This window comes from Vigna umbellata, chromosome 9 (genome assembly GCF_029865625.1).
Source record: "Vigna umbellata cultivar VRB3 chromosome 9, Vumbellata_1.0, whole genome shotgun sequence".
Taxonomy (NCBI): Eukaryota; Viridiplantae; Streptophyta; class Magnoliopsida; order Fabales; family Fabaceae; genus Vigna; species Vigna umbellata.
The window spans coordinates 4,046,215-4,062,769 of NC_142173.1; the positions used below are offsets into that span (position 1 = coordinate 4,046,215).

General features: G+C 33.0%; 2 protein-coding genes across 2 annotated transcripts; both read left to right on the forward strand.

Annotated features, from left to right (window-relative positions):
• Positions 1-1,682: 1,682 nt before the first annotated feature.
• On the forward strand, positions 1,683-2,240 carry LOC148192353 (secreted RxLR effector protein 161-like). Its single transcript, XM_088099172.1, has one exon. The coding sequence runs from the start codon at positions 1,683-1,685 to the stop codon at positions 2,238-2,240; it is 558 nt and encodes a 185-aa protein (XP_087955298.1).
• A 3,740-nt stretch (positions 2,241-5,980) lies between these two features.
• Positions 5,981-10,401, forward strand: SWI1 (SWITCH1). Its single transcript, XM_088098092.1, has 9 exons — positions 5,981-5,995; positions 6,777-6,830; positions 7,265-7,394; positions 7,662-7,762; positions 7,879-8,558; positions 8,696-9,079; positions 9,177-9,294; positions 9,384-9,467; positions 9,739-10,401. The coding sequence occupies exons 1-9, from the start codon at positions 5,981-5,983 to the stop codon at positions 10,330-10,332; spliced, it is 2,160 nt and encodes a 719-aa protein (XP_087954218.1). The 3' UTR covers positions 10,333-10,401.
• Positions 10,402-16,555: the final 6,154 nt, after the last annotated feature.

Below are 16,555 nucleotides of genomic sequence, written 5' to 3' on the forward strand. Positions count from 1 at the left end.
TTCAAGCTAGTTTCTAAGTGTTAAAGGTTGCTTTTAGTATTAATTTTAAGCATGTGAAGGTTGTGTTGTTGGAAAGCAAACCAGGACCGAGTTTAAGAAAACCGCATATAAGAAAGCAAAATAATCTCTTGTTGTCGACTCAGATGTGTGCGGACCTTTTGATGTGGAGTCAATTGAAGGTAACAAATATTTCTTATTTTTCGTGGATGAGTGGACTAGAAAGATTTGGATCTATTTGATTAAAGAAAAGAAGATTCTATACTCATGCTTTGTGAAATTTTGTGCTATGGTGGAGAGGCAATCTGGTTTGCAAGTTAAGACCTTCAGGACAGACTGTGGAGGAGAGTTCAACTCACGCGAGATGAACAAATTATGTGATGATAAAGGAATCGTGCATGAGGTGGTAGCACCGTATACACCCCAACACAATGGTCTCGCTGAAAGGAGGAACATGGTGCTGCTTGACATGACCAGGTGCGTGATCAAAGCCAAGAAGCTTCCACACTACTAATGGGGAGAAGCTGCTTCCACAACAGCCTATTTGCTGAATAAAAGCCCAACCAGATCCTTGCCGGACTACACCGCTGAAGAAGTTTGGTCAGGAATCAAGCTAGCTGCTAACAACTTGCGAACTTTTGGGTCTGTATGCTACAAGCACATTCCTAATGAGAGGAGAAAGAAGTTAGATGATAGAAGTGAGACCTTCATCCTCGTGGGGTATCACTCGACAAGAGCATATAGACTGTACAATCTAGAGAAGAAACAGGTGATTGTTAGTAGAGATGTGATAGTGGACGAAGGGGCTAAATTCGATTGGGAGAAGGCAGATGCTGAACCAGTATCCATTCCTAGTGTTTTAGAATATAGTAGCACTACTATGAAACATGTTATTGTTGATAGTGAAGGCAACAAAAGAAGATCTCAAAGAGTAAGGTTTCCTTCTACAAGACTGTCAGGACACGAGGTGCTTGCAGACAGTGATATAGCAAACTCGGGAGATTTGGCTCATCTTGCGTTTCTGGCAGATGCAGAACCTATTACTTGGAGACAAGCTATTGATGTGAAGAAGTGGAAAGAAGCCATGATTGAAGAACTAAAGGCCATTGAAAAGAACAGAACTTGGGAAATGGTAGAGCTACCTCAACACAAGAAAGCAATTGAGGTAAAATGGGTCTTCAAGATCAAGTACAAGTCGAATGGTGAAATAGCAAAGCTAAAGCCTAGACTTGTTGTGAAGGGGTTTTTGCAGAAACTGAGAATTTACTATACAGATGTCTTTGCACCAATTGCAAGGCTTGAGACAGTGAGACTTGTGATAGCAGTAGCTAGCTTCAATAACTGGACACTTCAACAATTGGATGTGAAATCAGCGTTCTTAAATGGCCCTTTCGAGGAAGAGGTATATGTAAGACAAAAAGAGAGGTGAAGAGAAAAAGGTGTATAGGCTGAACAAAGCGTTGTACGGGCTCAAGCAAACACCACGGGCTTGGAACAACCATATTAATGCATTACTCCTCAGGTTGGGATTTCAGAAGTGTTCTGTTGAATTTGGTGTATACATGAGGATTGGTGGGCTGCAGAACAAGTTGTTGATTTGCCTATACGTGGATGATCTCCTTGTGACTGGAGATTCTTAAAACTAAATTGAAGGGTTCAAGAAGAGAATGAAGGACGAATATGATATGACCGACCTAGGCAAACTGAACTACTTTCTCGGGTTGGAATTTATTGAAACAGTGAGTGGAGTTGTTTTGCATCAAGGAAGGTATATCAATGAAGTTTTGAAGCGTTTTAATATGAAAGACTACAACAATGTACCAACTCCTGTCATTGCAAACTTGAAGCTAGCGGAACAACTTGATGAAGAGCGTGTGGATGCCTCATTGTGCAACAGCAAGCCTGATATAAGCTATGGTGTTGGTTTGTTGAGTAGGTTCATGAATGAACCTAGGACGTCACACATGATAGCTGCTAAACACATCTTGAGATACTTGAAGGGGACAACTGATTTTGGTCTTCTGTTTCCAAAAGTATCAAGAAGCATGGAGGATATCTTGGAGGTCTGGAGTGACTCGGATTGGAGTGGAGATAGAGTTGATAGAAGAAACACTTTTGGTTACTTCATTCAATATGAAGGAGCACCTATCTCTCGGTGTTCCAAAAAGCAAATTGTAGTAGCATTGTCATCCTGTGAAGCAGAATACATAGCTTCTGCAGAAACAGCCTGTCAGTGTGTTTAGCTGGAAGCACTTCTTGGAGATTTGAAGCTTGGTTGTAGAAGGCCTATACAACTGATGGTAGATAACAAGTCTGCCATAAGCTTGTCTAAGAATCCGGTGTTTCATGGGAGAAGCAAACACATGGAGACAAAGTTTCACTTCTTGAGGGACTTGGTTAATCAAGGAAGAATCAAATTACTACATTGTTCAACTGAGTACAAATTGCTGACATCTTTACCAAGGCTCTTAAACAAAGTAGATTTAAGAAACTGAGAAATTTGTTGAATGTAAAATCTTCTAGTAGTTTGGTTTAGAGGGGAGTGTTGTTGTAAAACTCAAACTACTCTAACTGTCACTATGACAGTTAGGTCATTTGTACTACTACAAATACTGATATTCCATTCTATTCAAATAATAATGAGAACTTCGTTTCTCTCACATATGTTGTCATTCTCTCTTAGTGCTAGTTGTTCTGCAAATACATATTTCTCTGCATTATACATCCGCTACACTAACAAGAAATTTATCAAAATATAAAAACAGAGACTCAAGACCTTGATTCTAGTTAGTGCCGACAATGGTGAACGAGTATGAACAAAGATGATCTCGATAAGGGTTTGGTGAATGCCAAAGAAAGTGGTTTGATGCTTCTTATGCTCGCATGAAAGAAAACAGAATGAAAGAGTTGAAAGGAGAAGACGGAGACCCATGTGTTAGTATGGTGTTGATTTTCTCTTTTCAAATAAACTTTCTATGTTTGATCTAGAAATAGAAAGGAAAAATTATCTATATCGCTTGTATATATTCCAATTATAACATTTCTTTTTTAATATAAATAGGCTTCTCTAACTAGAGATCATATGAATTAAATTGATGTTTAATGGTAATGATCTTTCAAAATCGTGTTCGTATTCTAAATCCTAAAAAAATATCAAGCTAAAGCATAGACTCATCATTCCATTCATGATACACTTTTGTAGTATGTTTCAATGAATTCTTTAGTTGGCAAGAAAATTTCCATTATTTGCAAGTTGAGGAAGACAACTTCAATTTTCTTTTATCTAGTACGTATAAGTATTATATTGAAACTACCGTATTTAAGTAAAATTAAGAAGGATAATGATACTTTGACAACATTTTTTTACAACATTTTAACATTCTTTTTATGATTGGTCCATGTTGATGTTTATGATTATTATTATTATTGATTGTGGAGTAATTTTGGACCAATCACAGAATGACATGTAAATGATATTAAAATGTTGTAAAAAAATGTTGTTAAAGTATCATTATCCAATTAAGAATCTATATATATATATATATATATATATATATATATATATATATATATATATATATATATATATATATATATATATATATATATATATATATATATATATACACACACACACACACACTACAACAAAAAGCTATTTTCTCTCACATCACTATTTATGTACATACAATATTATTAGTTAATGCAATTTTATAGATTTATATTTATTTCAATGAGTTATTTCTTCGTTTTTATTTCAGTGAGTTGTGTTTATTTTGTCCTCTTCAAATTTTGAAACACACTTTCAAGTATTAGCACTTCTAAATACGAGCCTTAAGTTTTACGATAAAATTTATCTAGAGGTTCGTTCTTGACACATTTTCAAATGACATTTTAATGAATCTTTTAGATGATAAGTAATAATATAGTATTAATTTGTAAGAGAAGCATTTGTTATTCTCTAATATATTATAATGCTCTCTAAGTATGTATATAAAGATTATAATAATGATTACTTTCTTTGAGTAAAATCAAGAGGCATGTATGTTTGTGTTTGTTTAAATGTTGATTATCCAAAATCAAATAGGAAAATTAATTAATGCAATTTGATAATTTTTGTTTATTTCATGGAGTTATTTTTATTTTGATTTTTTTTTTCATCTTTTACTTTCTTTTTTCAAATTTTGAAATAGTATTATGCTATATTATTATGAGTTATCCCTACTTCTAGATCGTCTTTTAGTTAATTACATTTTATTTTGTTTACATGTTCATTAATGGTACTTGATTGGGATTTAGGAGAGTCTTCAATCATTTGGAGGTTAAGAAAAATAACTTTTTCTTTTCTTTTTCTAGCATGGAATTATATTATCTAAATAAAATTAAGAAGAGATATACTAAAACAAAAGCTCGTGCTCTCAAATCACTAAACTTATGTTTGGTTATATCACATTGATAAAAGATGAATGACAAATTTATCTATTTCCTCGTGTTTCAATTTATTAGTAAACTTTAGACAATGAAATAAATAATAAATATACAACTCCTAAACCATCAACGGAAGCAAATAGTATGATTTGAGAAAAAAAAAAATCATGTGAAATAATAAAAGTCATGTCCAATATTTTTTTCGATAAATAACATATGAAATAATTTCCTTCTGACAAATAAAATTATGTAATAAATTATAGCATAACCTCCACTATGTTTCTTAACTTTCATATAGTATATAGAAGAAATAAATATATAATTTAGTTTAAAGACAGAACATAACTTATAAAAAAAATTTTAAGGATGAGAAATATATTTAACTTTAATTTTAAATATTCTAACTCTATTTAGAACACAACATTTATTAAATTTAAATGCTTACTTTTATCATTTATTTTTTTACTATACGAATCATTTTAACTTATTTATTGAAAATTAATAAATAGCTTATTTTTTTACTATACGAATCATCACAAAATTAACGATTTTACCATATCATATTATATTACAAAAAACTAGCATATGAATAAATGACATGATGTTATATAAAAAAATCTACTTTATGTCTTTATATATATATATATATATATATATATATATATATATATATATATATATATATATATATATATATATATATATATATTTTCAATGTGAAAATTAAATTCAATATTTTTCTTTGTTAAATTTTCTGTTTTGGTCACCATAGGTAAAATGAAAATATTTTTTTAAATGGCATGACACCCAATTAGCTCTAAAAATGTTTATGAAGAAATCTGTTGTAACGAACAATAACCAAAGCGTAATAACATTATTATTAATTATGTAATAATACAACCTAATCTTTTATGACTTTGAAATTATAGTGCAATAACAAAACATTCACTTAAACATAAATGGAAACTTGTTTGTCTTAACACTGTTTAACTCACAAAAATTATTTAAAATTAAGTTCTTTGTTTTACCTTTTTTTAATGCAAATTTACAGTAATATAACATCAAGAACGTGTAAACTTTACGAACCAATTCCCTTATGCATTCAGAGTTTTTACAACAATTACAAAATTTAGGCCTACGTGTCCATATTCTATTGGCCGTTCATCACCTTTCTATTGAAACCTTGTCTCACACGGGAACTGTGCATGATGCAGTAGGGGCATGCAGTAGGGGCATCAAGGTATTTTCACCAGAATCGTAATCATCACATTTTCGTTCTCTCATTACGGGCGTTCACCCGCATAACAAATTTTCGCTCCAACATTACATATTTATATTTACCTCTTTCTCGCGAAACAAACAGCGAAAAGAAAATGTTCTTCAAATCCACTTTCAGCAAAAAACCAAAACCTCACTGAAGAACGCTAATGCTCCAACTCTCATCGATTCTTCTACGCGTTCTTCATTCTTTTATCAATTATTCACCGATCGTCTTCTCGGATCGTGTCGATCACCATTTTCGCGTTGTTGGTTTTCAACTCTGGACCACAGGAAGATGACGATCGAACGAGTGAGTAGTAGATTCAGTGAAAAAAAAAATGCTGAATCGCTGCATGGATCGTCGATTTTTTTATTTGGCGTGAATTATCGTGTTTCTAGCTAGTTCATTTTGAAATGCTGAAAGCGACGAGAACGAATGTTGATCAGCGTCAACGTTCTTTGGTCGCTGATTGTTTTTTATTTCGTAGAAGAAAACAACTTGAATCGTGTTTTTATTAGTTCGTTTTCAAAATTGAAATGCGAAGATTAAACGGAGTTATTTTTCCGATGCATTTAAAGCGTTTTCGAGATTTACTATTGTTCATTCGTTTTGCTGCTTCAGAAAGATCAGTGTACGAACTTAGCCTTTTGCTAATGCCTTTGTCGGTGATTCAGATTCAGTACCTTCCAGTTCATTAATTGAATCGGATGTTGCTTGATGAAGCAGCAAATCGACATTCTCTGTTCAAACACTGAGAAACCCAGCTTTTGCATTAATTTCGTTTCATGATTGGTCTATGTCCCTTACTTAATTCTTTACCATATTAAGAACTGACTGATTGATTGTTTCACATTAATCATATTAATGCACTTAGCATAATTGGTACTTTTATTTTGTTTTCTCTACAAATGATTAATTTATAAGCGTATGTGTCTGATAATTTGTTTTTTTAAGCTTTCCTTATTCTTAATTTTGTTCCGAAGTTTGTCCAAGCCTATTTGTTGATGCTTTGTTTTATTTATTATATGCGGTGAAATTAATTGTTAAATATTAGTTACTGTTAATAATGTTGTTGCTGTGTTTTGTGCAGATTGTGGAGCAAAGTCCGTGTGGTTTCGTTGCTGCTGGAACAGATGAAGATATGGTCTCTTTCTTTCTTACCCATTTCACGGTCAAAAAGTATAACACGCGCGCGCATTTTTCTGTTAAATATATACTCATATAAGTCTTTTTCCCTAGTTACGCGATCCTTATGGGATCCTGTGTGCTTAACGAACAATATCGCCGCATGCACGCACGCAATGCAGCGTTGATAAAGATAAATGATTACATTTTTTTTTTCACGCACGTACATTTTCTCTCTCCTGCAAATATTTAGTATTTTATCATGACAACATTGATAATTGTTTGTCTGCGTAACGTGAAATAAAGATTGGTTAGAATTATTTATGTAATAATTTCTCATTATAAAGAAGAACACTTAAATTTATTCTGTTATTATTTGACATTTATGATTATATATTACATGGTTCTTGTGGATTTTAGACATTATAGTTTATTATTTATATGGTTTTGTAGAGGAGTTCGCACTTGAAGAGGCAGGAAAAAAGCGATGCCCACGTCGACGAAGATAGAAGCAAAAAGAGCCCATGTTTGGACAAACATGTTCTGCTGTTTCCACCTGCCTCTGAATCAACTAGCGCTATAGGTAACACCCTTTTTCGGTACAAATAGGTAACTGGCATTTGTGTGGGCCTATTTTAAACCTTTTGGTAAGTCTTAAATTGGAAAGGAAATATTTTTCTCTTTTAGTTTTTTGTTTTCAATAGTGGTCTTCAATTTGTTATCGAAGATAAGAAATAAATGAAACAATAATAGCGGTTGGTTTTTCCTTTTATTGGTGTATTGTTATATAAATATTTTCATCTATATATATTTTCCAAAGGCACTATAGTAAAAACTGTCGGTATTGCAGGGGCATGGGAGCATTTTAAAGTGGGTCTATTTCATGAAATTGATCACACCAGGCTCTCACCAATATCCCCAGTGCAACTAAAATCTGTTCGCATTGTAATGGTATTACTATTACTATATTACTATATACGTGTATAAAAAGAGATTTCCTTTTCAACATTGAATTGAAATTCAAAAACATTCTTTTTGGTTGAACGGATAATGCGTGCATTCATTAGGTCAGTGACATAGGGGTGCACCTGGTGTCGCTAAGGTACCCAAGCCTCCAATCACTTCGCATGCACTTCAGCGACCAAAACTTTGGGAAACAAGACGGGAAGACGATCCCTGCGCTCGACGAGAAATACGTGATGGGGATGGACTTCGCCATCAAAGCGCTTTCCAGAAGCATCCCAACTGAGGAATTTGCACAAAGAAGAAACTCTTGGAGCTTCTGGGTCTCTCCTTCTAAAGAAAACACCCAAGACGCCGAGAATCCAGCTCTCACTGACGCCGCAAGGAGCCTCATTTCCAAGCAGGGTTCTTGCTGGACTCAGCTCAAGTCCACAGGGATGATGCAGTGGGGAAAACGCCGGCAAGTTCGGTTCTTGGGCCGCCATGAAGAGGCAAAGGTTCAATCTTTACCGGAACCACGTAAGGGAAAGATGGCCAGCGTTGAACTCAGAGAAGGAACTAGTGAGAAGAAAAGGAAGAAAGGCGAAGAGGAAATGGAGGCTACCAAGGAAGAGTCTTTCGGGGATATGAGGATGACGCGTCAATGTAGGCAAAGTCATCAAAACGTGAGTAGCAGTGGAGTTAAAAAATCTAAGAAAGCAAAGAATGATCCCAAGAAGCAACAACTCGTGCTTTACAACAAAAACAAGCGGAAAATCTCTATTGGAAGATGGTCTGCTGAGAGGTATATAATTAGTTTTAGTTTTAGTTTTATCCAAATGATAGTATTGTAAGCTTAAATCTAGTACAGTAATCAGTTCAATGTTTTCTTGCATGGCTCAATAAATATAAATTGTTTTTTGTTACCTCGCATTTGTGAAGGTATATGATGGCAGAGGAGAACATGTTAAAGGTTATGAAAGAAAAAAGAGCTGCGTATGGGAACCCAATATTGAGGCCAGATTTAAGATCAGAAGCACGAAAGTATATTGGTGATACGGGTCTGCTCGATCATTTGCTGAAGCACATGGCTGGAAAAGTGGCACCAGGAGGAGCTGAGAGATTCCGACGGCGTCACAATGCTGAGGGCGCAATGGAATACTGGTTAGAGAGTGCTGATCTTGTTGAAATGAGGAAGGAAGCAGGGGTACAAGACCCTTATTGGACTCCTTCCCCAGGATGGAAGCTTGGGGACAGCATTTCACAAGATTACGTTACTGGTAGTGAACTAAGAGAGATCAAAGAAGAAATACTCAAGCTGAAACAGTAAATCCAATTTCTTTGTCCTTTTTGGTTAAATACTTTCTAGGTTATATATTCTTCCGATTCTGAGTCATTGTTGGTTACTCATACTGATGTACAGAGATATGCGAGAGCTCGCAATGAAGAAGGGAGAGGAGGTATTGGCCATTGAGACTACTCCTAGCTCATGTTTGTCCAGTCTGAATTCGGAAGACTATGGTTCCTTCGCTCCAAAGGAGGTGAAGCACAGTAGTAGTAATAGGGTTATAACTAAGCTAATGTGAATAGAAATTGGACTAGTTTTAGTTACTTAAATGCTATATTGCAGGAGATTTATGCGGAGTTGGTGAGTAAGAAGGCTAAAATAGAGGAACAATTGAAGGAAATTTCAGTGACTCTGAGTTGTATGGAGGTAATGTAATCATTATCCTTATCATCTTATTGAAGAGTTTGATAGCAAGGAATGTCGCTAATGATTGGTTTCTTTTCCTCAAAATCTACCGTTTTAAATATCATAGATAGACAACAAAAGTGTACAGAATCATGATTGTTAGTTTGTTATTATTTTTTCCGCTTCCTTTTCACCCGGATTAATTATTGAGAAATGACAACCAATGAATTACTGGCTATTAAAAAGGGAGTAAAATATTGAGAAGTGATAAATGATGGAATCCATTATGCAGGAGAAACTTAGAATGCTAAAACCAACAATGGTGGAGGAACAAATAATGTCAGAATCGGAAACACCCCAAGCCTTTTCTCCAGGACCAACATCAGTAAACATAGGAGGGGAGATAAGGAAGGAAAAGAAAAGCTACAAGAACAAAGCAACAAACTCAGCGGATACACAGATGCAGAAAAACAACAGTGCAGCAGAGAACAAGACGGCAAAGATTGAAAGGCTGAAAAGTGGCTTTCAAATTTGCAAGCCTCAAGGAACCTTTGTGTGGCCAAATATAGGTTTGTCTCCCCATGTTGTGGCCAACCATGATGACCAAACAGTGGTCCCTACGCCACCATCAGCTTCCTCTTCTACCACCTCAGCCCCAAAGCTGATTTTCAAACCCCAGCCTCAGCACCTACCATTACAAGTCCTAACCCGTCCTTCTTCCCCAGTGAAACCACTCGCAGAGAGGCGCCCTGTGAGCACAGCTACTCTGACACATGTCACTGGCCCATTCTCCCCTCATCTTTCTCCTCCATCAGGTACTCCATTATCCAAAATCACCACCACCATCACTATTAACCTCAACGAAGCCCCTCTTACCCTAGACTAGTGCTGGTTGCATACCTTTTTATATATATATTTTAAGGAAATCACACCATTTTGAGTCTCTTGTTGGTATAAATAGATTGAGCCAAAGACTAGGCCAGTTTTCACTATATTCACATTAGTTTCGAATTGAAAACTCTTGCTGGGTTTATACTATATGTATAATTGAAGTTAGATTTTGCAGATGTGCCTTTCACGGAAACTGACTCACATTAAAATTACCAAAGTCGTTTATAATCTCTGCATAACTTTTGGAGTGATGTCTTGCATAAACTTTTCTCAGCTTTTGTACAATCAATTATTTCTCTATTTTATTTTTTGAAAAACAAAATTTATACTTACACTGTTGTAGGTCAGCTAAATTTTAGCAAAGATTTTCTTAACTTAAACTACTAGGTTGAGAGACTTTTTTGTAACTTCTGCGAGATTTAAAATGTTTGCATTAGTTATAAAATAACGTGAATGTTTGGACACGGAATTCAGTAAACTTTAACTACAAAATAGGTTGTTTTTTCATTGATTATGAAAAATTATAATTTTTATTACTTTTCGATAGGTATTTTTTGTTTATAGTTTGATTCATATTTTTTTTATGTAGAAGATTATTTTTTTATCATATCTAGAAGAAATTAATTAACTAAACATTATTTTCTTACTGAACTTATTCAAGTAAAAATTAATTTTTGTAGTTTACCATATTATATTCATAATTTGTTATTGAAGTAATTTAAAATTTTCAGTAATCCCAAACACTTTTGTGTCGTATTGTTATTAGGAAAAAAAAAGACAGTTCCAAGACAAAATAGAATACTGCTAATTATGTTAATTAATTTTCCCATCACGATAAATTAATTGGATATTTTTCATTATACATTGAAATATGAAACATAAAAAAGCTTAAAATATAATTTTAATTAATTTCATAGATATAATTAATTTGATCGTTTCATTAAGCATTATACAAAAACATAAAGTTAGCTTTTAATAACGTCGGTCAAAATGTATTAAAATTGGATAAATCAAATTTAACACAATGTAATGTATAGATGATTAAACTAACATTTATTACAAAAATAATTTTAGTATGGATAATTTCAAGTTGATGCCATCGGTATGATAAATAAAAGTAAGGATAAATATATTTTTCTTCTACCAATTATTTTTAAAAATTGTTATTTTATAAAAGTTATGTAAAACATTTTTCCTTTTTATCACTTCATTAAAAACATCACTATTCTTTTATCATATTAAAAGAAACAATGTTATTAAAAGTTGGTTTGTAATTAAAATCCGAAATATTTCGCAATACTCAAGTAACCAAAGTTATAAAATTGCATAACCAAATTCGATACTCATTCCTCATAATTGATCCAGAGCCATTGAAACTTTATGTCCTCAGATTCATCAAACAATTCAATAGATACAAGTTATTATTGTCCAACTTAAAAACATAAAAGACTCAATATTCTCCTACCAACTTTTAGCATGTCATTAAGCAAACTATAAGGATTTTCATAATTATCAATAAAATTTTATTGACGAAAATAAATTTGTCAGTAAACTCAATTTTATTGAGGAATTTTAGAATTTAGTTTATAAACAAAAATATCCATCAAGAATTAATTATTCAACTAGATTCGTCAGTAAATTAGAATTTGTATAACCAATGGATACTTCCATCGGTAGTGTATCTAGATCAAATATGTTGGCAAATTTTGTAATTTCTATTATTAATGGATTTTTTCATCGTTAATCTATTAGTGAAATGAGTGGGAATTTTTTCACTAAGTCAGATGATTTTTTTCGTTATATATTAAGGGAGATGAGCGAAAAGAAAAAGAGATGTGGGTGGAGAAGGAAAAAGAGGAGGAGAAGAAAAATAGGAGGGGTATGAGGCTCAACAACTACATTGGCCCTTTGGTGGCGATGGTGTAGTGGCGCCTCAACGATAGTGACGACTGTAATTGGAGGAAGAAGAAGAAAGAGAAAGAAGGAGAGGAATAAAAAGAGGAAGAGGAGTAAAGTAGTGGACACAACAACGGTGGAGGTGTGGCCAAGAGGAGAGGAGTAGAAGGAGGAAGAAGAAGAAGAGAAAAAAGAAGAAAAATTCGTAATGGCAACCTACATACAAATATACATCTGTATCTAATATCCGTATGTAAAATAGATTCAACCTACAAATTTTAATATATATGTAATAATAAAAAGTTAAATCAACATTTTCTTATACTGGAAGAGGAAGAGAGTGAGGAATAAGAAGTCCCAATAATGACATTTATCTACGAATTTTATCGATGATCAAAATTTATCAATAATTATCGACAGATATATTATTGACTAATTTGCGATTGTCGGTAATTATCGACAGACTTTTTGACCTGTCGATAAAATTTATCGATGATTATTTTACTAAAGAATTTTCAGTTGTAAGTAAACGAATTATCGATGAATTGTTTCTGTTAGAAATGAAGTGCCTTGTTTCGCAACACTAAGAGGAGGGGTGAATTGGTGAACAATAAAAACAAATGTATTTTAAATCTTTTCATAAACTTAGAATGATCTTTGACATTTCTTGTAATCTAAGTAATACGCGTATGCAAGGAGAGAAATACAAACAAAGGATTTATATTGGTTCGACCTCAATGCCTACATCCAATTTCCCTTCTAATCAACCTTAGATTGAAGGATCTTTCACTATACACCAAAGGTTTTACAGAGACTCTCTCAAATGTAAACACCTCTCCCACTCAACAATCAAATATAGAAAGATAACACATGCACAAAGAACCACACGTCTTCACTGCAGAACCCTTTGAGAACATCTCTCAAAGTACCAAGAGCTCCTCACTTTTCTTCCTAGCCGCACGCACAGGGAACCAACACAATCCGAGATTGTAGAAAATGAAGTCTGATAAGGTAAGAATACACCTCAAACGTGCAGTAGTTGATCATAATGTAAATCCATATTTGTTCTTCAAGAAACCTTCAAGATGTATCAAACTCTATGAATATTGTTTCTTGGAGCGTCTCACACATGTAACAGTTTTCTCAAATCAAAGATATCAGATATGAAAGTTTTGAATGATCAATCTGTTACAGAGTTATATGTAATGCATCAATTTATAGTTTTCCTCATGACAGACGCAAAACAATCGATTACGTTAGTCATGTAATCGGTTACATTAGTAGCAGATGTAACAAAATTACAACTAACACATTTGCAATTGAATGCACAATTAATGTAATCGATTTGCAATAAATGCTAGTAAAAAATATGGTCGTTCTTGCAGATATGACTAAGTTTGAAAAAGTTTTCAAATTATAACAAACTTAATTGATTACATAACTTTTTCTCTTTAAAAACTCATCACAACACATTTCAACAATATGTTTGCAAAGACACAAGTTTTAATCAATTTTACACTTAATGTAATCGATTTAAAACTTGTTGTTTTGCCATAGTTTAAAAGCATAAGCTATCTGATGAACTTAATTTATTACAACATCACTATAATCGATTATTTCATACAGAGTTGCTTTGTGCTTGTGGTTTTAACACACAAAAACATTCAGTATGCATACAGAGATATAAGCATAATTATGGTCACAAAAGTATGCAAACTAATCAACATATGTATTCATCAAGAAACATTTTCATAGCAACATATGTATCAATCACAAATACACATTTCTGTTGCGTCATGACAACATCTATGTGTTGTTACAATCAATGTATTGTCATCATAAAAACAAACACAAGGATTGGGTTTAGCACTCACATTGCTCTCCCTTTCAACAGTTTTCGTCGGTAATATTGACTTTCTTGTAATAAACATTGTCTTCTACATATTGTAGAATAAAATCACACATTTGTTGGCATTAGTGCAATGAAGGGAAACAACAGTGATTATTTTTAGCAATACATAGTGATTTTTGAACCGAGGTACATTCTGACGAGGTAAAAAAGGATGGGTTTTTGACCTTGATTAACAACCGAGGTAAAAAAGGATGGGTTTTTTAAATCCATGGCACTCTATGGCAATGGTTGTGGCCTGAACTGAGGCCATATACCATTTTCTACCTCGATTTTTACCACAATCGTTGCCTAAAGTCTGCATTTTTTTTAATAATAAGTATGTTTTTGTGACATCCCTTATCACAAAAATAGACCGGCATATAAAAGCACAATATTCACAGCATAGAAATACAGTCTAGATAATTCTTTTTAATGAAATACATAATTATAACCATAAGATATCTTAATGTAAAAGGTATAATAACTATAAATCAACTCAATTAAAATAGGCTAACGTAGATCTTATTAAATCCTAATAACTACGCACTATTGTATAGTTTTATTACATGTTTTGCATGCGCTTTCCGTATGTAAAGAAGGAACTTCTTACGAATTGGAATAGGAGTCTTGAATCTCTGCACAAGACACATCATTTTAATTAGTGTATATGAATTCCAAACAATAGAGAAAAACAAAATTCATTAAATTCAAATATTACCGTTTTCCAACCACTTGTAATATGGTACTTTAATCCTTTTCCATAAAAATTACATAATTTTGTTGTCCAAAAAAACCAAAAAAATTTCTAAAAAGATTTAAAAATGAAAATCTTAATCGGTCATAACTACTCTAGAAAACTCAACTAAGCAACTTATGTTTGTTAAGGAATGGTCAACTTTATATTCTAACATCACATATGTTCTTTGTCCATTTTGGACCACTAGCTTGTGACATTCAGACTTCTTTTCACCTTTTTTGCTTTTAAATCACAAACCAAGCTTGTTAAAATTAATTGCCATATGCATCTTTCCTTACTTTTTCATATTTGCACCTCATAGATGTTCTTGAGGTAACATCATTGTCACTAAACCAATGGAGTTTCACTACACCTGCATGTATTTTACATTTATGTGTGAAAAACATAGAAAGTCAAAAAATCTTAAAATAGATATCACTGACATTCGTTCCAATATCTTATGTCGACTAACTTATATATCTTTCTTATACCTTTTGTTATTTCTAACTATTTTACATCCAAATACTACCCTCTACCCACTAACCTAACCTTTTATAATTTATTACATAGATTTTAAGTAAAATATAGCACTAAGGCACCAATTAGAGTAGGTAAGCTTGGATTTTGGGCATTTACTAACTAAGCACCCCTAACTTTTCAGTTAGGCCAAAGTAAATACCTTTGAGTCATTGTTAACTCAATGACAAGTATATCAAATCGTGCAAGTAGTAAAAATGGTAAGTCCAAGTATTATTTTTCAAAGGATTTACATCTATTTAGATAACTATGATTACTTATAATTTAGGAAATGAATATAAACATTGATTGATTTAAAACAAGTTAAAAGCATATAAAGTTACTACATATGAAATTTATAAAATGATCTAGGTTAAAACTAATTGAGGTTGGATGACCCAAACTTTATGCAATCATCTACACAATATATTTCTAACATACTCAAGCATTCACATCATAAGAATACAAGTCATAATCTCTTAGAGAAAAGTTCTAAATCCTAAGGTGAAAATACTAATCCCTCAGTTATTCAAGCACAAAATTTTAATTAAGAAAATATGTATAGAATGACCAAGAACTTTGGTCTATGTCTAGAACCAAACCTCTTGGTTGTTCTATCCATGTTCAAGGTCTAAAACATTTTCCAATGATTAGACACCACCCAAATAACATATATATTCCATCATGCACATGAATAATAAAAGATAAAACATAAGATTAATGAAAGATATTATATTGCATAAAAAAAGAAACAAAAATTTTAGGTATATTACATCCTTTTCTTTAACTCTCATGTCAAAGTACGACAAGTTCATTACAGGACAAGCTCATCCAGTAGAAAACCAGGGAGAACTATCAAGGTATTACAAGACAAGCTCGTTTAGTAGAAACCTTGGTCTTGGTTTTGAAATTTAACTAAATAACATCAAACGAAGAAGTCTCCGTATGGTAAGCTAACTCCCAATATAAAAACACTTAGACCAACCTTAGAACAGTCAACCAATCGTTAGTACACTATGATAGGAAACCATAAACTAGAAGACCAACCTTAGGATATAAAACACTAGGCTAGAAAAACCCCAACTTAAGATACGAAACCAACCTTAATTCAACATCGAGATAGAACGGCTAGAAACACCTCCACCTAAGCTAGGAAGACAACCTTCAGAAAACGAGAAA

Excerpts from the sequence above, each read along its gene's own strand:
- LOC148192353 (XM_088099172.1), top strand. The coding sequence starts at position 1,683 with ATGACCGACCTAGGCAAACTGAACTACTTTCTCGGGTTGGAATTTATT.
- SWI1 (XM_088098092.1), top strand. Across the intron at positions 7,395-7,661 it reads TGAATCAACTAGCGCTATAG|GGGCATGGGAGCATTTTAAA; the intron begins GTAACACCCTTT and ends TCGGTATTGCAG. Across the intron at positions 9,080-9,176 it reads GAAATACTCAAGCTGAAACA|AGATATGCGAGAGCTCGCAA; the intron begins GTAAATCCAATT and ends ACTGATGTACAG.